At 49.4% G+C, this 24,740-nt stretch overlaps 6 protein-coding genes across 6 annotated transcripts; 2 read left to right on the forward strand and 4 right to left on the reverse strand.

Annotated features, from left to right (window-relative positions):
• Nucleotides 1–25: 25 nt before the first annotated feature.
• On the reverse strand, nt 26–2,677 carry VE01_04398 (uncharacterized protein). Its single transcript, XM_018273872.2, has 2 exons — nt 338–2,677; nt 26–283 (listed from the first exon to the last, which is right to left on the reverse strand). Exons 1-2 carry the CDS (start codon nt 2,551–2,553, stop codon nt 112–114), a joined length of 2,388 nt encoding a protein of 795 aa, XP_018131093.1. The 5' UTR covers nt 2,554–2,677; the 3' UTR covers nt 26–111.
• A 226-nt stretch (nt 2,678–2,903) lies between these two features.
• Nucleotides 2,904–5,459, reverse strand: VE01_04399 (uncharacterized protein). Its single transcript, XM_018273873.2, has one exon. The coding sequence runs from the start codon at nt 5,234–5,236 to the stop codon at nt 3,659–3,661; it is 1,578 nt and encodes a 525-aa protein (XP_018131092.1). The 5' UTR covers nt 5,237–5,459; the 3' UTR covers nt 2,904–3,658.
• A 780-nt stretch (nt 5,460–6,239) lies between these two features.
• On the reverse strand, nt 6,240–7,206 carry VE01_04400 (uncharacterized protein; the record flags this gene model as incomplete). Its single annotated transcript, XM_018273874.2, has 1 exon — nt 6,240–7,206. Exon 1 carries the CDS (start codon nt 7,089–7,091, stop codon nt 6,240–6,242), a length of 852 nt encoding a protein of 283 aa, XP_018131205.1. The 5' UTR covers nt 7,092–7,206.
• Nucleotides 7,207–8,892: 1,686 nt separating this feature from the next.
• VE01_04401 (uncharacterized protein) lies at nt 8,893–11,357 on the reverse strand (the record flags this gene model as incomplete). The annotated part of the gene is made up of 3 exons (XM_018273875.2): nt 10,879–11,357; nt 10,205–10,790; nt 8,893–10,099 (listed from the first exon to the last, which is right to left on the reverse strand). The coding sequence occupies exons 1-3, from the start codon at nt 10,946–10,948 to the stop codon at nt 8,893–8,895; spliced, it is 1,863 nt and encodes a 620-aa protein (XP_018131196.1). The 5' UTR covers nt 10,949–11,357.
• Nucleotides 11,358–18,503: 7,146 nt separating this feature from the next.
• On the forward strand, nt 18,504–19,900 carry VE01_04402 (uncharacterized protein; the record flags this gene model as incomplete). The annotated part of the gene is made up of 5 exons (XM_018273876.2): nt 18,504–18,846; nt 18,908–18,930; nt 18,984–19,348; nt 19,411–19,451; nt 19,507–19,900. Exons 1-5 carry the CDS (start codon nt 18,587–18,589, stop codon nt 19,898–19,900), a joined length of 1,083 nt encoding a protein of 360 aa, XP_018131198.1. The 5' UTR covers nt 18,504–18,586.
• A 1,312-nt stretch (nt 19,901–21,212) lies between these two features.
• VE01_04403 (uncharacterized protein) lies at nt 21,213–23,287 on the forward strand. The gene is made up of 4 exons (XM_018273877.2): nt 21,213–21,325; nt 21,388–21,731; nt 21,795–22,621; nt 22,676–23,287. The coding sequence occupies exons 1-4, from the start codon at nt 21,265–21,267 to the stop codon at nt 23,271–23,273; spliced, it is 1,830 nt and encodes a 609-aa protein (XP_018131197.1). The 5' UTR covers nt 21,213–21,264; the 3' UTR covers nt 23,274–23,287.
• Nucleotides 23,288–24,740: the final 1,453 nt, after the last annotated feature.

Below are 24,740 nucleotides of genomic sequence, written 5' to 3' on the forward strand. Positions count from 1 at the left end.
TAAGTGGAAAGATGGGCCAACACGGCTTCATACCAGCATCTATTTTAAATATCCCATATATTCGATGGTGCTAGTCAATTATCTATAAACATGGCAATATATATATACATCTCATGCTTTCAACTCTCGTACAATATTGAACACTTCGTAATCGTCGTCCGCATCTGGCACCTTGCCAATCTTCTCCAGTTCAGCCCAGACTTCTGGGTATGTTATTTGAGCCCAAGTCTCAACCGCGTCCTTCTTAGTCTGCCCTGGCACGACATTATAGAATATGCCCAACCTTGAGTTTGGGTTAGCCATGCATCCTGGAAGATAGTCTGCGGATATCACTTACGTATTAACATCCGGTCCAAAATCCACATCCTCCTCCATCCCCTCAATCAACTTCTTAACCTCCTCCACAAGACCCTGTCCCGCCAAAGCTCCGACGTATGCATTAAACACCTCAGGAGTAATCTCAATCTCCATCCTCTTCATCGTGCCCCAAATCTCCTTGGCAGGTTTCTCACCAAAATCGTTCTTCTCACAAGCCCGGAACACCATCTCCAGACTCGCATAGCTCGGTCCCTCCCTACTATTCGTGACATCGATCCAGAAATCCAGCGCGCGGTCCGCATCGCCCACAGCCGTGAACGCGGCCATCAGCGAGTTATACAGCTTCGTCGACGGCTCCACCGTTGAGTCCATCTTCATCATGTTGTGCACCATATCCAGGCTCTCATCGTCCGCGCACTTCCCGATTCCCAGAAAGCAAGCCACATACGTGTCGATATTCGGCCGGATCTCGGGAAGATCGTGCTGCCGCATGTGTCCAAAGGCGTGGCAGGCCATATCGGAGCGGCGGCGATCGAAGAACTCTGTCATGAGGCGCGTGCGCAGGTCACGCCCGGTCTCGGGATACACACTGCGTAGAACGGTATAGGCGTCCCAGACCTGAGCGGTGCTGTTGCTGCGGTCGAGACAGTAGTCGAAGATGGCATCGCGGGTGCGATCGCGGTCTTCGAGATCGTGGTGGAAGACGTTGCGTTGGAGCGCATTGACTACTTCGGTCATGTCGCCGCGCTTGAGGTGGAGTATGACGAGGGATGATAAGGTATCGGCTTCTAGGCGCGCATTTCGCTCCTCAAGGTCCGTTACGACCGACATAATTTTGTCGTAGTTTGGAGATGATGTAGAGCACAAAGCTCGTATGTATTTGTTGGCAACGGGGATATCTTGTCTTTCGGAAAGATCCTCCGCCCTCAGTGCATCATATGCGCCCTGCGCACCGGAAAGATCCTGAGCGTCGATCCGGTAGTCCATTTGCATAATATATGTTTTGGCATTTGGCCGGATGCCACGTCTCTCGGCGAGCGCAACATATCTCTCGGCCAGGTAATGATTCTTCCTCGATATGGCGGACTCCACTAGTTTGTTAAAGGTATCCATATCCGGCTGCTTATAACTCTCGTCGTTGTGCTTTGCCATAACATCCATCATGCGCTCTACCTCCTCTGGACCTTTCTCAAGCCCTTCCGCAGCCCAAAGTAAAATAACATCCCAGTTTGCTTTATCCGGATTCGACTGGACGATTGAACGGAATATCGGATTCAGCCATTCCAGCTCGTTGTTCCGGAGAGCGAAATGTAATATAGACAACAGTGTCGACGCTCTCGGATATGCGATTTCCTCATTGGCCTTTGCCGCAATCCGCTTGGTGAACCACTCCTTGGCCTTGGTCACATTGTTTCTGGACGCGTAAAAGCTCGTCATGATATCCTGCACCGCGGCATCATACTGCAATCCGCTCGCAGAAGCCATGTTGAAAGTCTCCGCCAGCTCTGCCTCTTTGCCTTCTGCAGAAAACCCATCCATCACGTATAACCACATTGTCTTGATCTGCTTGCTCCCATGGTCGTTCAGCTCCTTCCCTTCGGCCAGATATTGAACAAGGTAGTCCCTCGCCTCCAGTGTATTCCCCGTCGCCGTAAGCACCTTCACAAAATCCCTGGCCTCCACCAGCAACGCCCCTGGATTCTCCTGCCCCACCCTCCGACTCAGCTCTTCAAACACCTCCCTCGCAAAATCGACATGTTCGCTCGACGGCTTCGCAGGCAGAATCTTCATCGCATCCCTCGCGCGCTTCAGATCAAACGTTTTCAGCCCGAACTCCGGCTCCGCACTATTTGTGTCCCTCAGATGCTGGAAAGTTCGCAGCACATACGACGCCTGCAGTGTATTGATCGGCTCCTTTAGGCCAGCCTTGTGCGCTACAAACTGTCGGAAAGCCTTCGCGAGGTCCTCGGCGGGGGGCGAGCGCGCGCGCAACGTGTTCATCAGGCCCAGGTCGAGTAGCGTCGAGAAGCCAGGATCCATATCCGGGTCTTTGATGCCACGTTCGGGCTTAGGTGAGAAGCCGAAGACAGAGGCATAGCGTCGGGTGGACGGCTGCAAGGCAGATACCGCGCCGCATCGTAGGCTTTGAAGGGCTGGGCGATGGGGACAGCGGAAGTTGAAGCCTTCGTTGCGGAGGAGGCGCCGGAAGACGGTGCGCGTTAGGTGCGAGCGCATTGTGAGGGGAGATTATATGGTACAAGTGGGAAAAAGGCTACATGGATCAGTATGATCCAGGTAATGATAGAAAGACGGGTAGAACCCACGGAACCATTGTTGTCGTCGCAATTGAGCACCTCTGATGGAGAAATAGTTTTGCAGCTATCGCGGCCATGGACAACCCAAAATGTCGACGGCAATCCCCGCATCGGCAACTAGCCTGATGCGGTAATTCTTGACAACAGGGTCCAGGTCTCCTTCAACAACTCGATAAAAGGGCAAAATTTGTGAAATAAATAAAAATATGTTAATACGCGCAGGTTAGGTGAAAAATTGTATTAAAGAATTAGGTATTTATAACTCTTGGAATCCTGTTTATCGTACGCATGCCCCCCACGAAGTTATCATCGACGCCAAACCTGGAAAGGAGGCCTAGGTTCTCATATGATTACTTCTTATTTCGGCAAACCTGGCTTCTTTATAAGAGGGTTATTGTTAATATCACCTATACTTATTTGCCCGAGCATACTCTAAGCGTAATATAGCTTGAAGTCATCGAGGAAGCTGCGACCGAGGCATTCCTTCGTATCGTTCCTTCCCAATATATAGCCTGAGAGATCTGAGGAAGCTACGACTGACGCATTGCTTGATAATCGTTCCTTCTATATCAAGAGCTCAAACCTATGAGGAAGCTGCGGCCCAGGCTTTCTTGGTAATCGTTCCTTCCATATCTACAACCTCAACGTTCCCGAGGAAGCTGCGATCGAGCCATGGATTGGTAACCGTTCCTACTATGTCTATGACAAGATGGCTTCAAGGAAGCTGCGACTGGGGGCTTTGCTTGGCAATCGTTCTTTCCATATCAAGAAATTGAAAGCTCCGAGGAAGATGCGATTGAGGCTTGCTTGGCAATCGTTCCTTCCATATCTATATCCTCAAAGGCCCCCGAAGAAGCTGCGACTGGAGCTTGCCTGATAATCGTTCTTTCCGTATTATTATTTATATATGCATGATCCGCACATCATTCACTTGCACGCCTTACTCCTAAAATGCCTAAACTACCACCCTAACGCTTCTAAACCGAAGAAAACCCCACACTCTAGCTGCAATGCAGCGCCCGCTTTTACAACAAAGCCTCCAAACCACCATCCCCATCCACACCCATAGCATCAGCGTCCTTCCCCCTCCTCCCCTCCACCCTCCTCGCCCCCAAAAGTGCACCAACACAATACAACCCCACCACAGCCACCACCGCAAACGGCCCTCCCCTCCACAACCCCCCCCACTCCAATCCAATCCCATACAACTTCGCCAACACCGGCCCGCCCACAATACTCCCCAAAATCTCCACCACCCCAACCGCCGCATACAAACTCGCCACCTGACTCGCCGGAACCAGCTCCGTCAGTAACGACCGACACAGTCCCATGAACCCGCTCCCGAGCGAGAAGATAGCAAGCGCCGTCAAAACCAGCGCCAGCGGCGGCGAGAGCGCGAGTAAAACGCACCCTGTGACCATGGCGCCCGCCGAGAGGAGAGCGAGGAGGTAATCCTTCGCGCGCGTAGAGAGGGCGGGTCCGCGTGGGCGAGTGAGGAGGTGCGAGGCGATGGGGAGGATGGCGAGGATGACGCTCATGTCGATAGCGGCGCGGACGGACATGAGGTAGCCTGCCTGTGCGAGGGACCAGTGGAAGCGAGTTGAGACGTCGCGGAGGGCGAGCTGGACCATCTGTACGGCGAGGACGACGAGGAAGAAGGTGGAGAGGAGGAGGATGGCGGGAGTGGAGTTGAACATTGATGATGTTGAGGCTATGGTTGTGCGGAGGTGGTCTTTGATGGAGGTGAGGAGGCTGGATGGTTGGTGAGGTGGAGAGGTGGTGAGGGGTGATACTGGGGCGGATGTGGAAATGGGTTTGGTTGGGCGGGCGTGTAACGACTCGGGAACGAAGAGGAAGCATACTCCGCCCACGGCTATTATGACTATGCCTAACAGCATTGGTGGATACGGCGACCAGCTCATGAGTCTGCCGGAGAGTATGGGACCTAAGATCTGAGCTCCTAGGCTGCCGCTCATTATTATTAGGAAGGTCTGGGCGCGGCTCTCTGCAGGAGCAACGTCGGCGACGGTAGCGAAGAGCATAGCGGAAGTCACGGCGGCGCCGCCGCCGATGACCTGCAAGAGCGGCACGGCCCAGACGAGGCGAAGGGGAAACACGCGCCACCACCAACAGATGGCGAGGTTCAAGAGCTCACCGAGCTCTATACCGATCACGGAAAGGATGAAGACGGGTTTGCGGCCGATGCGGTCCGCGAGAATGCCATATGGCATGGAGAACAGGAGACTGGGAATGGAGGTGGCGACGAAGAGGCCTCCAAAGACCGTGGCGAGCTCGGCCTGGACGGGGCCAACTTTGCAGAGCGACTCATCGATCGGGGTGTCGAGGGAGAGATGGGATGTGCCTTTTAGGTTATCGTAGTAGTGGTGGCAGATGATATCCTCATAGATGCGAGACTGAGGCATAGTCATCATGTATGCGCCGAGGTTGATGAGAAACATCACGCCCGTGAGGAGGGCAATGATGAGGCGGTGGTCGTGCAGCGTTGGCAAGCGATTTGGCAAGTGTGATATAGACGGCTTTCGCTGCCTAGTGCTAGGGAGGAGAGGCTCATTCTCCTGTTCGGACTCATGATGATGAGCCATGCCGTAGTCGTCGAGTTCGGTCGCTGCCGCTTGCAATTAAGTCTCCGTCACCGCCAGCGAGAATTGGCAATCAATACTAAGCAAGCAGGCTCTGCAACCAAAGAAAACAAAATCACAAAACGGCGGCGACGATGCGAACTCTATATAAACACAGCACATACGTAGTTAGATTACGTTACAGAGGGCATAATCACGAATGCCACGCGGTGTTCCAAGACTGTATTGCTAGCGTCGCGATATTATTGGTGATAAGCCGTGTCAAAACGGGAAGGTCGCTGATGGGAGTATGCACGGTGCCAATCGGGAAAATGATGTGCCTTGGTCCTTGGCTGACAGCCATGACACCCAGGCTTGGCATTGCTTTTGTTTTTCATTGTTGGCTGACGATATTATTTCTACATACGCGGCCTTGAGAAGGGGGATTATATTACCATTATATTATCATGACGCGTCAGAATAGCGACTTAATACGACTGCTTTTATACGCGGATGGCTTTTTAAACCGAGATAATATTGTACATGGACAACACGGTTTCATTTACTGTTCCTGTAGCTAACTCAAGGCGCACATGTGGCATTTGTGCATCTGTAGCTAATTCGACATGGACATGTGGCATTATCGTGTGTTTGTAGTCTGAGGCAGTCGAATGAGAATTGTCTTGTATCTGAGCTAATCTAAGGAAGACATATGAGACAGAGCTATGTTTTTCTCACACGTATCATCAGTTGTCTCAAAACATGCTGTCCACAATTTTGTCGTCTATTTTCTTGCCTATAAAGTGGTCCTGAGACGGAAGAATAAAATAACAACTTGATTGGAGAAGAAGAGAATAAACGCCTTCGAAATGAACGAGACTGATGTTTGAAGTGTGTCATGGTGCATGTCTCTCTCAAGACGTAGACCTTAACAAGAGAGCACGAGATTCGAAGCACACCGTCAACATCCCCAGCTTATCCAATCCCCAACCCCCGTGCCTTCCCGACACCCCCGCAAACCCCACTCTCACTCACCCACCCATCCCTCCACGAGCCTCATTTTCCTATCCTCCTCCCTCCCCCTCTTCTCCTTCTCCGCCTTCTTCTTCGCCATCCTCCTCTTCTGCGTATCTGTCACATACGCAAGCCTCGCCTCTCTAAGGGCCATCTTCTTTTCCTCCTCCGTCCTAGTGTCTTCCTCCTCCTTCTTCTTCTCCTCCTCCATTATTTTCTCTTCATTGAACTCCCTCATAACAACCTCGTACATCCTCTTCTCCTCTGCCTTTCTCTGTTTCTCTATCTTCCTCTCCTCTTCTTTCCTCTCTTCCTCCGCTTTCCTCTCTTCTTCCTCTGCCTTTCTATCCTCATCCGTCTCCCGCATCTCTACCACCACCCTATCCATCTCCTTCCTCGCAATCTTCAGAATCTCATTCGCCGCCTCATGCGGCTCACCGATTTCCTCCCCCTCCGCTGCGAAAAATGCAGTCACGAGCTCAGTTGCGATCGCGAGGTACTGCTCGCCACGCGCAGGACTCGTGCGTGTTAGCACCGCGGCGTCGCTGCAGAGGACTTGCACGGCGGTTAGGAGGAGTTGTTGCGAGGTGTGAGATTCGAGGGCGTCGAAGAGGTGGGCGTTTGCGCGGGTGAGGGGCGGTGAGGGAGAGAGATCTGTTGGGGGATTTGGGGAGATAGCTGCGGTTGAGGAGGGGTCAAAAGGAGCAGGAGTGGTGAGGGCTGTGGGAGGGGTGGAGGAGGGCTCGGAGGATGGTTCGGAGGGGGAGTTGGAGGGGGAATTAGAGATGGGACTTGAGGATAGACTTGAAGATGAAGCTGCCGACGAGCTCAATGAGGGCCCAGAAGAAGAACCAGACGACGCCATTGAGAAGCACAGAGTAACAGTCCCGTGATATCGTTGAAGGTTACGTTGTTTGTGCCCGATGTTAAATCACCCCAACTGCCTGCTCGGGAGTGAAGCTCGTTACACGATCCTACAATGTGCTCACAGAATGCCGGAGTACACAAACTCTTATACCCCCCGCTTCTCCCTCCCCCCCAAGGCTACCACCACAACACCGCCCTGTCTCGGGAGTTCTCCCACCGCAAACCTGCTGTGTATGAAACTCCTTTACCTGCGCGCTGTTAAGGGGGAGCATACCACGGTACTGCTGGAAAAGCGAAGCACATAAAGAGAAGATGCGGCAGGATGATAGACACTTCCTATCAACCGGGCTTATATAACCCTCATCTCGTCGGGCGGTAGGTAGTTGTCTCGGAACTTCCCCAGGTTCGTACACCTGCAGAATATGAGAACGCACCTCCCCCCCCCCCCCACAAGCGACGGTGAGGGTATGACAAACAAACCCTGTAGAACCCTATTGCAACACCAACGGAAGACATATCGGGAGTAAAAGTACGTATGGTCCCGATACCAACGGCTGTCTGTGCGATGTAGGGGCCCGACTAAAACATAACATCCCGCTACCCGCGGTTCCGACGGGATCGCGGGAAGATCAGATGACGGTTGTTAGCTGGTGCAAACGGCGACTGACGAACCGATCATGATCCCTCGCTCTTTCCCTATATCGTCCCTTCCATCTATAGTTATATCTCTGAATCGCTCTTTCCCGTAGAGTACTCTTTCCCGGGGTCGCTCTTTCCTTAGACAGCACTAGCCCTGGTCGTCGTTGATCCAGATCGCTCTTTCCCTCTCTCACTATTTCCACGACCTGCTCCTACCCTCTCGCCATTAATCCTGTTCGCTCTTGCCGCTTCTTACCCCTTCCATGTTTCCCTAGATTGTTCACTCCTCCTCTCACCCCCACTCTCCCCCCGGGTCGCTCCTTCCCATTCCCCTATAAACGCCCACAAACCAAAAACGGGGCCCGTCCCTATGATACTAGTCTAACATCCACCCGTCCCCTCCCCCACCACCACGCCCCCCGCCAAAGCTAGCACAGACGCGCGCCTACGAAACATAACCACCGGAAATCACAGCAAAGTAGGTAGCTATATGCAATAATCCGTTTCTCTACCTAACCTACATAACACCCACACCCACCCCCACCCCGTCCACACAACCCCCCCACCCGTGGCAACGACCGCGGCAACCTACATCATAACATCATCACATACCCCTTCCTCCCTCCCCATAGATGATCCCTATCTGCATGTAACGCCTTCACCCCCAAGCCCGTTGAACCACACCACAAACGCCCTGGTTAACAGTCGCATAAATGAAAGAAAATCCTGGTTTCTATCCCATCCACGCCTATGCCTATGCCTGTATCCGTGTCCATGTCCATGCCCGTGTCCTTATCCATGCCTGTTTCCGTGTCCATGTCCATGTCCATGCCTGTATCCGTGTCCAGCTCGTGAAATGTAGTTTTGTGGTTTTTTGATTTGAAGTTTAAACGACCGGTCGGTACACAGATCCCGGTATCCGTGTTCGATCCGATCCAATATCCAGCATCGGGATAGAGTCATCTACCCCCCGCCCCCCACACCCAGTTCAATCAAGGCCCTCCCGCACAGAAAACGCTCCAAAAACGCCTGCAACCGGGTATTCCAACCAACTAAACAACTAAACAACCAAACAACCAGTCTCCCCCCTTCCCCGCCCCTCTCCACCCCTCAAACCCCCACCAAACCGAAAAATAAATATAACGAACAAGAACCCCCCCCTACCTCCCATTCCACTCCGGCTTCCTCGCCATATTAACCACCGGCGGCGGTCCATCATCCAACGGATACGGCGGCCCTAGCGTCGACACCGAGCTGGGCACCCTCCTATGCTCCCGCACCCCCATAATCGGCGTCTTCGGCGGCAACGGCGGCGGTTCCATCCCCCCATTGCCCTGCTCCTCATCCCCCTCCACGATAGCGATCTTATCCCGTCCCCCCGCAGTCCAGTACTGCGCCGGCGTTGGGGCATGGGATGTCAACCTATCTCCTCCTCCTCCCCAACCGCCCCCGCCGGCAGTAGCGCTAGTAGGTGTAGTAGACAAAGCAGACACAGGACGTCCATCATCGCTTGTCCTCGGACTACCCCGGATGGGGGAGGGTACACCGAGGGATTCAGCGCCGAGATCGTAGCTGCGTCGCGAACTTGGCCGCGCTGCGGGCACTGCAGACCCAGGTGGTACCTCAGCGGGTAACTCGGCCGCGAAAGAGGGGTACGGCGTCTCCGGTACATTCTGCAAAGTCATCCTCCTCGGGTCCCTGGGTGGCGGGACAAGTGGTGGCGGCGGCGCCGGATCACGACCACGCAAACGCGTGAGAAAGATGCGTGCTAATCGCGTGGCGGCATTGAGTGACATAGCCTGTACATCCGGCCTCGCGAGATACCGTCTCGTGGACGTCGAGATATCCGCCAGACGTCCCCACTCATTCATCCCGAAATCCCCGACGCCAACCTCGACATTGAGGCGGATGTAGGAGTCTATCTCGATGTTCCTGGCAGCGAGGAGGGCGGGCATGGAAAGATGCGTCGTCTCGCACCCTTCGATCTTGGAAATTAATCTGCGTCGCGCCTCGGCGAAGTCGCCGAGGAAATCGTCGTACCAGAGGTGACTATTCGCATCTGTGTTCGAGGGCCTCTTCCCGGTACCTATAGAAATAAACGTCCCCACCGGCCTCCCAGGGTATTCATTCAGCGTCACCTCGTCCAGCGCGATCGGGGCAGGGTTGAAGCGCCCGTGGACTTCGTCGATGAATACCGACTGCCCGATTTGGATGGGTTTGAAGGCTAATCCGGTCGCGGAGGTGGCGCGCCCGGCTTGCCAGATCGTGCAGTTGAATTCGGGGGCGGGTTCTTTGCGGGAGTCGTAGGAGCGGAGGAGGGCGGGGGGGGCGCCTTTGGGGGTGTTTTGGTAGACTGCTGTTACGGCGCTAAGGGGTGTTAGTTGGGGTTTGTGAGAATGGAGGTGGGTTGGTTGAAGGGGGGATAGTGGGAGTGTGACAGAAAGATGATGATGGATTGGATAGGGGACTTACGTCTTCGTGCGATTCTCCCTCATATCATAAAGCAGCGCATTTGCATCCCCATACCTCGCCGAAGTGGACCACTTCCTATCCCCATACGTGCTCCTCGGCCCCCTCGCCGAAAAGCTCATAATACTCGCATTACTATGATGCCTCTTCACCCCCTCGCTCCTCCCACTATCCCCCCTACCCAACGGATACCCAACAGGACTCTGCACATCCTCAAACGCCTCCCCATCATTCCCCTCGCTCTGAAACACCGTATGCTCCCTCACGCACTCGCGGATCGCTTCTTCAAGCTTACTCGCCTTGAACAGCGTGCTCCGGTACGGGATCCCCGCGATGGTCTTGTCGGTCTCGAAGACCTTGCGCGTCATCCGCACGTAGACTTCTTTGCATGTCTCGAGGTCGAGACGCAGGCGACCGAGCATTATCGCGATTAGTCCGCCCGTGCCCGTGCCGACGATCAGGTCGAAGTGATCGCATGGTTTTGGGATCTCAGAGCGCTTCGGGGCGCGTCCTTCGATCTCGACAAAGGTCCGGTGCATGAGCTCTTGCAGGATGATGAAGACGCTGTAGCCGCGCACGCCGCCGCCATCTGGGGAGAAGAAGAAGAAGTTAGCGCAGTCCAGGCAGAGGCGCAAAGGCGCGGGGATGGAAGGGTGAAGGGAGGAGGAGGGAGTTACCTAGAGAGAGGACGCGCAGAGGTGCGCCTTTCGTGGTGTCCTTCCGGCGTAATCCTGTGTTGGTCTCCATGGTGGCCGTTGGTGGGGGAGAGACCCTTTGTTGTCGCCTGGAGATGTGCGCTCGCTCGCTCGCTCGCTCGCTGCCCCGCAGTGTTCGGGTACTGGTGGCTGTAGCTCCCGCCGCGGCGTCGCTTGTGTGGTTTGTATGTTCTGTCTGTGTGTAGTGGTGATGCGATGGAGTTGGTTTATATATCGGATTCGTGAGTATGTTGTAAGGATCGTTGGTGATTCAGTTAAAGATTGTAGTAGTAGAGTAGAGTAGAGTAGAGTAGAGTAAAGTGTCTAGTTTGACGTGAGCTGAGATTTGTTGGTGGTAGTAGATTAGTAGTCGGTGGTGGCGGTGGTGGTTGTTGATCTTGGCTGGGGGGGTTGGCCGGGGTTAGAGATGCACGCGTCCTTGTACTGCTGTACGGTAACAATACGGTGGAGTTGGTGTAGCCGTAACGGGCAATACAGACTGCTGTCAGTGGGGTACAATGAGGGATATTTGGTGTATTTGAGGTGTATTTGTAGTGTTCTTGGCCGTAGCACGGACACGCCGGTGGGAGGGTATGACGGGTCTTGGGGGACGGTACAGACGGCACGCACGGGTGGTGGCAGTAGGTTTTTAGGTGCAGGTAGGCAGACCAGTTAGTGGATTGGTAACGGGACGGTCGGAAGTATCAAATAGTGTGTATACGCGTATAAGATTGTCTGTTTATACTGTTCGCACTGTTCTCTATATTGCTTCTATTATACTCTCTATTATACTCTCTAATATATATACTGCACAGTCAGTCTGACAGTATATGCAATATTCATAGTCATGAAGCAGTCATCAATACAGAAACCAATATCTCGTCCTCGCCGACATGGACACCACGACCCCGTACACTACAGTACTGTACCCTCACTATAAATCAGCCCTACCCGTCCAAATCTCGATCCCACCGCCATCACCGCCGCCATTCCCTCCTAATCCCTCATTAATCTAATAAACTCATAACAAATTACTTAAGGTGATAGGACTCATAAAGTGAGTAGGTGAGTAGTATATTAACGCACCACCTGACACTAAACCACCACCACTACCCATACCTTAACCACCTGTCCCCATCCCCCAAGCGTTCCTGACCCCATCCCCCCCCACTAACTCCACTCCCCACACTAACAACAACCCAGAACAAACCCACCCGATGACGATGACGACGCCCACCTGTGGCTGTGCATGACGCCTCCCTTCCCTCCCGCGCCCGATCGATCACCAACAACGACGCCCAACTTTCTTCTTTGGCCTCGACTCGACTTTCCGGCTGGTCGGGTCCGCGGGTCCCCACGTTTTTATGAGCCGTATTGCCGGTGTTGACTGGGATGGGATGGGATGGGATGGGATGAGGTTGGGATGGGGTTGGGATTCTCACCGCTTACTGGTGTTGAAATCGCTGGGAGGCAGGGCATGTGCTGACTACTACTCAGGGTTTGTGCTGGATGGATGGGATGGACTAAGCATCATTTCTCAGCCCGCTCGGAGTCTTTGCGGAGCTCACAGAAGGGGAAGGAGCAACTAACCAACGATGGGTCGTTCCTTCCCTCTTTTTAGAGGAGTATCGTCTGACAGCTGATGATACTACTCTAACCACCCCACCAGAAGCAACATCAGCGAGCTAGGTCAGCTGACGAGAGAAACCGCATGCTCAGGGTCCATGGTCTAGACTGTAACGTCACCTGTACCCTTATTCTCATTTTTCTTTTGTCGTCGCCGTCGCCGTCTTCATCGTAGTCCTTGCCTTCGTCTTTGTCGTCGGGCGGGCCGAGTATCTAGGGTTAGGTTGTATGGAGCTTCTAAAAGGAGGGAAGGAGCGCTGTCGTTGGTTTAGTCGCTCTTTCCCTTTATGTATGCCCGTCCGAGGATCTACAAGGAGGGAAGGAACGACTAATTGTTGGTTTAGTCGCTCGTTCCCTTTGTGTGAGGGTTGGAGGAGGGAAGGAGCGATCCGTTGTTGGTTGCTCTTTTCCTTTGTGTAGGAGTTGGGGGTATTAGGGACTTTACATCCGATACCGTACGTTCTCATATCTACCAGGTATTGCTAGACTTCGTATGCAATTAAACCCATTAAAACCACCCACTATATGCAAAACTAAAACTATAATAAACCAAAAAATCTTAAATCATATCCCCGTCAAATATTCAACTTGACACGAACTAACCAAGCAACGCAAGCGCCCCCCATCTACTCACACTCCTAGGGTCGTAATAAGGCTTCTACCCAATCCCCACAACCCTCCTCCCCTCATAATCATCCGTCGCCGTATAAAACACCGACCTATTATCCCAAATCGCCACATCCCCCTTCCCCAACTTGAACCGGACTTGCAGATCGTGATTCCCCGCTACCACCTCTAAGAAATACGCCTTCAGCACCTCGCTCTCGCGATCGGTGAGGTCGTTGATCCACCCGTTTTTTAGTTGGCCGCCGGCGGCCAAGAGGGGTTTTTATCATGTTATGGGGTTCGTGCGGATGACGGGGTGGGTGGCTTGGAAGTCTAGACCGGTGTTGAGGGGGGATCCGCGGTTGGAGTTGATGAGGTCGAGACTGTGCTCTTTGCTGATGGAGACGAAATTAGGTTGGTGGTGGGTGGCTGTAAGGGACTCGGCGAGTTTCTGGATGGGAGGGGAGAGACGGTCATATGCTTCGTAGCTGGAGGCCTAGAGGGTGTCGTCGCTGGTGCCGGTGGGGGGGGGTGGTGTGGATTTGGAGGATGGCGTAGGAGGAGGGGATTTGTGAGAAGGTTATACTTGGGGGGGGGGATGGGGAATGGGGAATGGGGAAAAAAGCTTACTCGGCGTGTCAGCCTTTATTAGAGATGCGCTTGTTGGTGTTGGTGAAGCGGTTGTATTTGCGGTTTTGCTGGGAGGATGTGAGTATGGTTTTTGAGAACTGATGATTTTGTGCTGCAGTGGGAGTGGGTTGACTTACCTCTGAAGATATGACCGAGATCTCATCGTCTAGTTTTCCATTTTCATCAACGGCAATTCCACGCTTCCTCAGTTTTGCTTTAGGGCGAAAGGCATTTTTTATGTATGTGGGGTAGAAACGCCCATGTGCCATTTTATTTCAATCATACGTGGACTATGTATGAACCATAGAACTAGATTATATCAGTGTTCCCCAAAATAGTAAGAGTATTTGTGGTTTTCGAATAGTATTCGGCGATGAGCAGTATTCGGGCCATATTTGGAGTATTCGGCGAGTATTTGCCCAGATCTCGAATAGTATTCGGGCCCTCGAGTCCTTAGCGCCAAGATGCTAAGCTACGAAGATTTTACCCCGCCCTCATAGATAGATCCGTAGAAATAGATCTGTAGATACTATATTACTTGATATTTCCACTAGAATGAGCGACTCCGAGCTATTAGCGATTCTAAGTGACGAAGATGAGGATATACAGCGCCTACTACCCCTTTTTCTAGAGTCTTCGCCGTTGATAGCTCTACCATTACTACAAATACAACCACAACTCCCAAATACTCAGTCACCGTTGTTCTTAAAGAATGTATTTAGTAGAACATTGTTAAGCACTAGCCCTACAACAATAAAGATTGTCTACATGTAAGATGGCTGTAATTATAGGCCAAAGCCAAAGCTTTTGACATGGAATATCACAAGTAATTTATAGAGGCATGTTGAGAGCATGCATCCTTTATTATACGAAGCTATAAAACCAGGATCTTCATTGCCACAGCGTGCTCAGAGTTCATAGAGTTAGAGTTCATAGGATTCGCAGGGCGCTCTAAATATGAGAACTGCCCGAAACACCCAAGCATTCTTTACTCCTTAAGTAGGAGGATCTAGCTTAGTTCCTACCTCTCGATATAGAGAGTTATTACTTACATTTATTGTATCTAATAACTTACTAATGAGTCTAGTTAATCGGCCTTCGTTTCGTCAGCTTATTCACTAGCTTAGTCCATTGACGTTAGCTATACCAACGAGCTCCTTAATGCGCGATTTACATAAGACATTCTACAACTACCATATGAAGCTACAAATCGAACTCTAGGCTCATGTAGCAAAGGGCGGATGGTTATTACTTACAACTAATACATAGTCTGCAATGAATGGCGCAGAGCACGCTGTAATAACTGTCTATTAGATAAATAATGAATGGGTTTACTAGCACTGTGTTCTTGATATTGTACATCTAAAGGAGCCTATTCATTCTAGTGAATATCTTGTAGAGCAGCTTTAAGCTGTTACTAATGACTTTAGTATTACATATAGAGTCTTTACTATTACTAGAGATAACGCATCGAACAATATAGCAATGCTTGCAGAGTTTGAAATAGCAGCATGCACAAGTGTTGTTTCTATATAGCAACTATGGAGCTTTATAGTAAAGGAAGGCGACGTCTAATGCATAGTACATATTATAAACCTTGTAGTTCAAGCAGCTTTAACTATGTTAAAAGCTGTACCATTAGAACAAATAGAATCATATAGGCTTAAGCAAGGCTTAGCTTATACTTAAGGCTTTGTTTCTAATCGAGAAGAAGTGGCAATAGTTCTTATAAAACTACGCTAGCATATCTATGTCTTTTAGAACCGTTAAGCGTAGAAAGATGCATTAAAAGTATAAGCATTTGCTATAGGTATTTAGGTGGTTTCAATGTCCCTCGACATGCCTATACGATGGAACTTAACATATCATATGCTCGAGAACGCTTTGAAGCTTAAGCAGCCGATTAATGCTTTATGTGCTTCGCAAACGATAGATTTAAGTATATGTAATATTATTATTACGTCAATAGAATGGCAAGTGTTACACGGACTAAGGGCGTTCTTTAAGATATTCGTTAAACTAGCAGAGCAAGTTCAAGCTAATAGTTATCTAACGTTAAACGTCTATATTCCACACTATCTACAGCTTTTAAATAAGCTTAAGGCGATGCAAAACGCTCTATTAACAATAGCTACAATTAGCGCAGCTTGTAAAGCAGCATATAATAAGCTTGATACTTATTATAACCTTGCAACAAATCAAGGCTCAAGCCACTCGTTAATTGCTACTATCTACGACCTAAGATTCAACCTAAGTATATACGAATTTTATATGCTAGATAGTATAGACGCTATAAAACGAGATAGAGTAAGAGCATAGTTTGCAGCTTGCTATAACTAGTATAAAGACTGTGAGAACGATATATAGGTTGCTGCTATTAAAGCTACTATTGCTACTAAAATAGAGCAGCTAGCGATCCTAAGAGAACTTGATTCTAACGACGAGATGTATCAGCATCGTGGGCCTTCTATTGAGGAAGTTAAGTGGCGACGATGGTTTAAAGAGAATGGGGTCGACCGTAATACTAATATCCTCAAGTATTAGCAGGCAAAGCAGTATTAGTATCTAGTTATATCACGGATCGCACGGGACTATTTAGCAATTCCGGCCTCATCGGCAGCGTTAGAGCGTATATTTAGTGTCGGCGGTGATATAGTCACAAAGAAAAGGAACAGGTTATTACCTTCAACTCTTCGATATCTACTCTGCCTACGGGATTGGGGGGTTATAGGCGACGAGGATGAGGAGTAAAGTAGAGTAGACAATTATCATATTTCATTACTATATACTATAGTATTCGGCGAATACTCAAATACTATTCGGCGAGTATTCGTACGAGTATTCGCCGAATACTCTCAGATTACGAGTATTCGGGCAAACCCCGAATACTATTCGAATACTATTTGGGGAACACTGGATTATATTGGTCGGGGGCTAAAATTTAACATATTAAATGCCAAAAATAATAAAAAACATACAACAGTGGGTATTCGCTGGTGGTCACCCACCCAACTACTAATCCACCGATCTCAAGCTTGTGTATGGCAGAGCGGACGGGATGCCCAATTCTCTTGAGTCTATGGTCGTATGTGATGTGTTCTCAAGTATATTGGTATTTAAAGGCTTACAGAGCTCCGACTTCCAGAAACCCGGGATATGCAGCAGCATCGAGACCGGTGTTCCAGGGGAGAGACGCCGGATTCATGATTGCGAGAAAGCATATCGCATCAGAGGCAGTCCTCAAACTGTTCAAGCTTCGATTCCTCACTGAGGGAGTCTATAGGGAGCTAGCGATTAGCTTTATTAATCAATCTATCGATGTCTGCATCCACTAGGGCGTCCTCGCAGTCGAAGACACTATCACAACAGTCATTTTCGGCTTTATTGCAGGTTTAGCCAGCGTTTCGGCATCGGGCCGGTGGGTCTGGATCGAACACAGTGCAAACTCCGGCACCGTGAAGCGCTGAATCCTCATATTCGAGGTTGGCACAACAGACCTGATCACCACTACAGGCTTCGACAACGATAATACATTGAGGCTATAGATTGCACTACGCCAATAGTAACTCACTCCATGTCAATCAACTGATTACATCTAACTTAAGCATTCTATAAGACTGCGCTTGCCGAGCCTAGAATATATATGTCATCAATAGCTGGATGTATTTTCTAACCATGTATACAAAGGCGCGGAAGAGAGGAGGCAATATCGAATACATTGTCCGGAGTTTACCAGATGGGGTTGGACGGATATTGGCCTAGTACTTGATCCTTGGTAGAGGCCGTTGGTTCTGCATTAGACAGGCAGGGATCGGAGTATTTGTTTGAGGGCGGACATGGACTACAGTATGGGTTAGAGAGGGGCTGAGCTAAGCCTTGGGCAAAAACTACCAATAGTCGGTCAGGGGTGTGGTTGACAGTGATTGGTTAAAGACATGTTGTCAAAGAAGAAGAGATACGCTGTTTCAATCACAGCAGTTCCTTCAACACAGTGACACCAGATGTAGGCAGGCTGTCCCCTCCAAAGGGGAATTAATGAAATCCTATAAAAAGCAAGAGAAAATAGACAAAGAAGCGATAGTAACACGTATAATTACAGATCCTTCGCCGTCGAATGCACACCACAGTATTGCAGATCCTTCGCCGTCGAATGCACACCACACGCTGCCGAGCTGACGCATGCTCCTAGGCTGCCGAGAATGACATGCCGATAATAACCCAATCGGGGAGGTTGACACGGCGCCCAGATTGGCGTGTATGCTAGGCTATGATTGGGTTAACCAAGGTTGCTTCTATTACAGTACGGTGGTCTGGGTTGAGGTAGCTGGGCAATTCTCGAGAATTGTTGGTGATTGTATCCACTGGCCTGTGAACAGTGCACCACCCTAGCTATCCGACCTCACTAGCTACCCGGCCCCTTTCCTGAGACACTGCCCTGTCACCGCACCCCATACATCCAGGCGGGACTATATTCCGTCGCACGAACTAGTTTCCAGAGAGACATGATAATGTTACATTTCACAGGTTCTATGTAGATATAGAATAACGATCGTCGATCCTGTAATGCTCTCAACCAACCAGCAAAAAAAGATGGTAGGGAATCCGTTTCAGGCCTAGAAGAGGATATTAACAGTTACTAACAATATAGGGCCCCATAACTAGGTTGTTCTCGAATAGGATAACCCATGCGATCGAGGACGACTTCAATATCTGATTTTAAAATCTTACTTATTAACCTCAATTCACTTTTGCTTAACTTGTTCTCTTTTCTCATTAGAGTGATTCGCCGACATCTTGCAAAAACCACGACTATCTTCGCTTCTATGCAATGGCTGGATTCCTCATCCCATCATGGTATAAAGAGGCCGTTCCAACTCTAGATGACCTCTTGATCGCAAGCATTATCTGGGGATTTACGCTGGCGTCTGGACTGTTCGCTGGTGCTAAAGCGTTCCAACAAACTACGACACTATGGAAACGGTCTCGTCGAATTCAGCCCTATGCCGTCATGGTGTGGGCGGAATGGACTTCCTCCACAGTTATTGGAGTTTTGTCCTGGCTCTTCATCCGAGGAATCGTCCGAGCAAGGTATGCAAGATGAGGTGGTTTGGCCAAAGTGAATATGTTATTGACTTGTACTGCGGAATAGCTTCTGGGTTTATTTTGCGTTTTGTGAGGATACCCGATCACTCTATCCCTTGGTGCCCTGTTAACTGGGACTCTAGTGTGCCTCTGGGTAATTCAGATCCAGTGTATATGCGGAATCATTGTCAATCGAATCGCTCTTTTGATGGTCGACCGTCGCATGGCTGCAAAGATTAGATGGTCTGTGGCTATTATTCTGGGTCTAATCAATATCAGCGTGTTCTGCATCTGGATTCCGGCTCGATTACAGATTTCCACCACTTTTGTCTACGTTAACGAGATCTGGGACAGGATTGAAAAGGTCCTTTTTCTATTCGTCGATGCGGCCCTCAACTTTTATTTCATATATTTGGTTCGAACCAAATTGATCGCCTGCGGCCTTACCAAGTATATGCCGCTGTTTAAGTTCAACATGTTTATGGTTGGCGTGTCGATGAGCTTGGATGTAAGTGCAGCTTTGTATCAACTCGTGGTACGAACGACTATGGCTAAAGCTAATGCACCCAGATTATCCTCATTGGTAGCATGTCGATTCCCAACGGTATTATGTACGTCGCACAAGAACCACGTCGCCCATTTATGTATGTGCTGATTCCCATCTAGCTACGTCCAATTCCACCCGCTGGTCTATATGCTCAAGCTTCATATCGAGATGAACATCGCCGACCTTATTGTCAAGGTCGTCCGGGCATCAAACGACCACCCTTCTTATGCGGACGGTACAGAATTACGCTCGAGGCAAAATAGGGAGGAAACCGCCAAAGAACAAGCAAAAAGTAACAACCGGCAGCAACCAACGGACCCTTTCCCTATCAATAGAAATTATATCGAAACATCGCCAGAAGGGGCCCAGAAGCGGTATTCAGGACATGGAATCACAAAGATGGTCCAGACCAAAGTGATTTCGAGGCGGCGCGACGAGGAAAATGATGAAGACAAAAGTTCGCAGTCGTCCACTCGCAAATTAAAGAATGATCATCAACAAGATCAGTTTTGAGCGTGTACTGGAAGCTGTTGGTCGACTCAGCTGTCTGTGCCGCCCATTCCTGAATTATCCCACAGTCTTGTATGCATTACTATAAGAACAATATATATATTTCTAATAAACTTTGTTATAGACGGCGTGTACTTTCATAGATCTATATCCTCTACTCTAATGGCGACCTGCAGTCAAACCCCTCTTATAACGACCACATATAAAGCGATATACCTGTTTGTAACGGAGTACGGAAACTCCTGTCTATTACTGGTTATAACAATACTAAAGTGATGCATCGTTGTAACTAGTTTTTAACTGTACCTCGGCTTTCATTGGCCCCTATGTTGAGATGTCAAAATGAAGCAAAGTGGCAGTTGAGATCGAGCCGCTAAGGACTCTAGCAGACATAGTGGCGGAGGCTAGTAACTTGCCGATAGTGGAGACGCCACCGGACACATTCCGAAAATAGGTTGGGTCACTAAGAATGTTCACCGCAGTTCATAACATAATTCCGAACAAAATACAGGGGTCCTTAGGCTTCGCAATACGCATAACGTATTAGAAAGGGATGACCGATTGGTGCAGATGCCAACCTTGCACCTCCTGCATGTTATTTATATTCAGTACACTTCGTTGCAGGGGCATCTGCATATTTGATTTAGGGATACGAAGGATGTTTGACTCCTAACTCCAGCTTGCCCCACGTATAAGAGATTGATATAGAATAAAGACCGTTCTCGCTGCGTTGCTCCGTAGACATTATACGAGCACTTCCGGAGCACTCATTCTTATCTAGGTATACTTATGTATTTCCCAATTAAACTTAGATATATTTAGTTGGATGTACTTGAGCTTAGCTTTAATAATGCGGAGGGAAAATGTGAAGAAAAGTAGAGACATCTTCATTTGGTAAGGAACAAAAGTCATTGAATATTTCAGAAATATGCAAATCCCAGCCGTAACTTACATGCAACGAACTTCAGGAACCGGTGAAACTTCCGGTTAGTGCTACAAAGTACATCCGGTTTCACTCGACAGGAACTCTAAGGGTCTCTCGGTCTATGAGCGAGAGATCGCCATACTCCGCCGTGCCCAAGTGGATAGAAATCACACCGGACCCACGCAAGCTGTTTTGAACTTTGGAGCCCAACTGCAGCATTTGCTACCGTCCGAATCCATAGTTGGAATTCGAGGCGAATAACAGCCAAGTCTTGGCTTGTGTTATGGCAATGGGCCAACCCCACACGGTGCGGGGTACAGCCGCGACCCTTTGGAGAACTATAAAGCTAGGGGCCTATTCTCGACTGAATATAGAGAAATCTGATTTTATAGCTCGAACATCTTATTTTGTATAGACATCTGTCGCTCCAGCTGAATTCACAATGGGTTTGCACACCAAGCTAGCAGAGGGTATCGATGAGGTGGATGTGATCATTGCCGGAGGTGAGAAAATATCTACCCTTTCCCAGTCGTCCGGTTTGCGTGAAGCTCATCGCAAATTCTAGGTGGAACGGCTAGTTGTATTATTGCCGCAAGACTGGCTGAAGCGGATCCGAACCTGTCCATCCTAGTCATCGAGGGTGGTGCCAACAATTACAATGTGGCAAGCGTTATCTACCCGGCCTTGTTTCTACAAAATCTCGCGCCCAATAGCACGACAGCCATATTCTACAAGGGTAATAAGGCAAAGCAACTGGCGGATCGGGAGCCCATCGTTCCCTCCGGAGGTATCCTCGGCGGTGGATCATCTATCAACTTTATGATGTACACTCGAGCTCAGCGCTCTGACTTCGACTCGTGGAAAACCGCTGGGTGGTCAGCAGACGAACTGTTGCCATTCATGAAAAAGGTCCGGCTTCTTGAGTCAATATATTTGATTTTACTTGACGAGTACTCGCTAACAACCTAGTAGCTGGAAACATATCACGGCCCTGGCGAGAAAGAGCATCATGGATTTGATGGTCCAATCCACGTATCTAATAGCACCTACCGTGCTTCGCGGCCGGAAACCGACTTTATTGATGCTGCACAAAAGGTTGGATACCCTGAGATAAAGGATCTGCAGAACCTCGATGCCAACAATGGTGTCGAGCGGTGGCTGCGTTACGTCTCGCCAGACGGCAAACGTCAAGACACCGCTCATACGTACCTTCACCCTAAGCTTCAGGATAGCAACGCCTACCCCAACCTTCACGTGCTTGTGGAGGCTAAAGTTGTACGGGCCGTGGTTGACGACTCAGGTCGAGCAGTGGGAGTTGAATACACACCTAACCCAGACTTCCAGGCGGCCGGCATAAGCCTCACCAAGCACCCAAAGCAAACAGTGAAGGCCCGGAAGCTGGTCGTTATCTCTTGCGGAGCTTGTGGGACTCCGGCTGTGTTGGAGCGGTCTGGTGTGGGTAACGCAGAGGTTCTAGAACGCGCAGGTGTCCCTGTTGTTGTAGATCTCCCTGGCGTAGGTAATGACTATCAAGATCACCATTTGGTACTATATCCATACAGGACAAATCTAGCGGCCGACGAGACTATTGATGGGATACTTAGCGGTCGGGCAGATGCAGCAGAGCTCATTGCGAAGAACGACAAGATTATGGGCTGGAATTCAATTGACATTTCGTCCAAGGTCCGGCCCACCGATGATGAGGTTTCAGCTCTAGGTCCTGAGTTTCAGGCTGCCTGGGACCGAGATTTCAAGAATGCTCCAAACAAGCCACTCATGCTTATGGGTCTAGTCTCATGGTAAGGGTTCGAGTTTGACAATATCCAGATACTAGATATGCTAACCAGTAGAAGTTTTCTTGGTGACCCAAGCTCGGTTCCGGCTGGACAATACGTCACTATCGGAAACTACACAGCCTACCCTTATTCTCGAGGCCATATGCACATTACTGGGTCCGACCATAGTGATCGACTTGATTTCGATGTCGGCTTCTTTACCGACCCACACGATATCGACCTGAAGAAACAGATTTGGGCGTATAAGAAGCAACGTGAGATCATGCGTCGCACTAAGATGTATAGGGGCGAACTGGCCCTCGGCCACCCACGATTTCCAGCTGGGTCTAATGCCGCTTGTGTGGAGACAAACGGCCCCCTTAATGATGTGTGCGACCTGAAATACTCAGCCGAAGATGACAAAGCAATTGAGGAATGGCTGCGTGAGAACGTTAATACTACTTGGCACTCGCTGGGAACTGCCAAGATGGCTCCGCTGGAGGAAATGGGTGTTGTCAAACCTAATCTCGACGTCCATGGCGTTAAGGGGTTGAAGGTTGCTGACATGAGTATTGCACCCGAGAATGTTGGGGCGAACACCAACAACACAGCTTTAGTTATTGGTGAGAAAGCTGCAGATATAATCATGCAGGAATTGGGTCTTAATCAACGCTAAGCAATACCAAAGAGCGGGTTTAGGATAGGAATTATATACTTGAACCAGAATATTTGCAGAGATTATAGAATCACTAAAAAATGTAACGTGTGAAGTGATATCGTCAGCTGTATATCAGAACTATTTGCTGAAAATCCGAATCTTATGCAAGAGTTTAATACGTTCTTGCATCTGAGATACCAAATTTAATCCGGTGCTAGCAATGATCCAGATACCATCTACGCCACTGACTGTCCTGGTTATTAAGGGGGGGCTTTCGCGCAAGTAATGAAATGCATCAAACCTTGGACTTATGCTTCGTTTAATATAGTTTGCTCCTAGCGATAGGGGTTGGCAGTAGGTGAAGCAGGGAGAGACCTATAAACAGGCGTAGAGGATAGTATGTAAGTAGTGCGTGGCCTAAAAGATGTGTTAGAACTCTCCCCATCACTTACGATCCAAGTTATCGATCTTCCTCAGCGAAAACGATACAACGTCTTTATCTAATTTCACACGTCTATTTCATGGATTTATGCATTGCGAGCCCATTATTTCTTGTTCGCGATGCAGACAAAAAAGTATCATGCAAAGCACAGGCGGTATTTATAGTTGCAACTACAGGTCTCACTGCATTGTTTAATTATAGTTTATATTTGTATGCGTGAACTCATTGGGTATTACAGACGGCCCGAATTGATAAGAAAGACACAACAGCCAAACTACGCATATTTCAAGTCAATTCCAATAAGGATGAGATTCACTTGTAGTCATCCAATCCTCTAGACTCGAAGGACCAACTTGGGATTGCAGATGATGAGATCTACCATACAAGGAGAAACTTATGATGGTATTTGATCAGCAATGACGGCACATGAACGAGATCAGTTGATATTTAGTTACAAACCTCCATAAGAGCAATAATATTAGACAAAGAAGACCACTAAGGCGTATCTTAAATTTCATGATCTGAACTCATAGCCTTGCCGTACCATTTAATAGTTCTTACCACTGTGTTCAATCATTATTTGTACCCAAGACAAATACTGTGGCAGGGGAATAGGTATTTGCATTAGGCGCCGGTGCCGTCTCTAAATCCTAGTAGCTGTTTCATCTAAACCTTTTCTAAATAATTTGGAATTTGGGCTTCACCCTCCACTGGAGCATCGACATGCGCGTTGAAGTCGGCCTTGCGATCGACGATGAAAAACGTGGCTAGTGCCTTGTAGTCAGTATTATAAGAATCAAACCGGAGAAGAGTTCTAATAGTTACCAACAAGCGCAGCGGTTGAAAAGGCTCCTGCTGTCAGTTCGCTAATGAAAAAAAAACCGATGCTGTCCTGCGTTAAGAATGTTATACGGTGAAGAGATGACCAGGGTGGTAATGTTGGTGTAAGGAAAATCACAGTTACAAGGGAAACAGGGTGATGACTAGGGAGGGCAGCTGAAAGCAGATGTATGCTACATAGGCGGAAGAGCTGGATGACGCTC

Source organism: Pseudogymnoascus verrucosus (genome assembly GCF_001662655.1).
Source record: "Pseudogymnoascus verrucosus strain UAMH 10579 unplaced genomic scaffold scaffold_17, whole genome shotgun sequence".
Lineage (NCBI taxonomy): Eukaryota > Fungi > Ascomycota > Leotiomycetes > Thelebolales > Thelebolaceae > Pseudogymnoascus > Pseudogymnoascus verrucosus.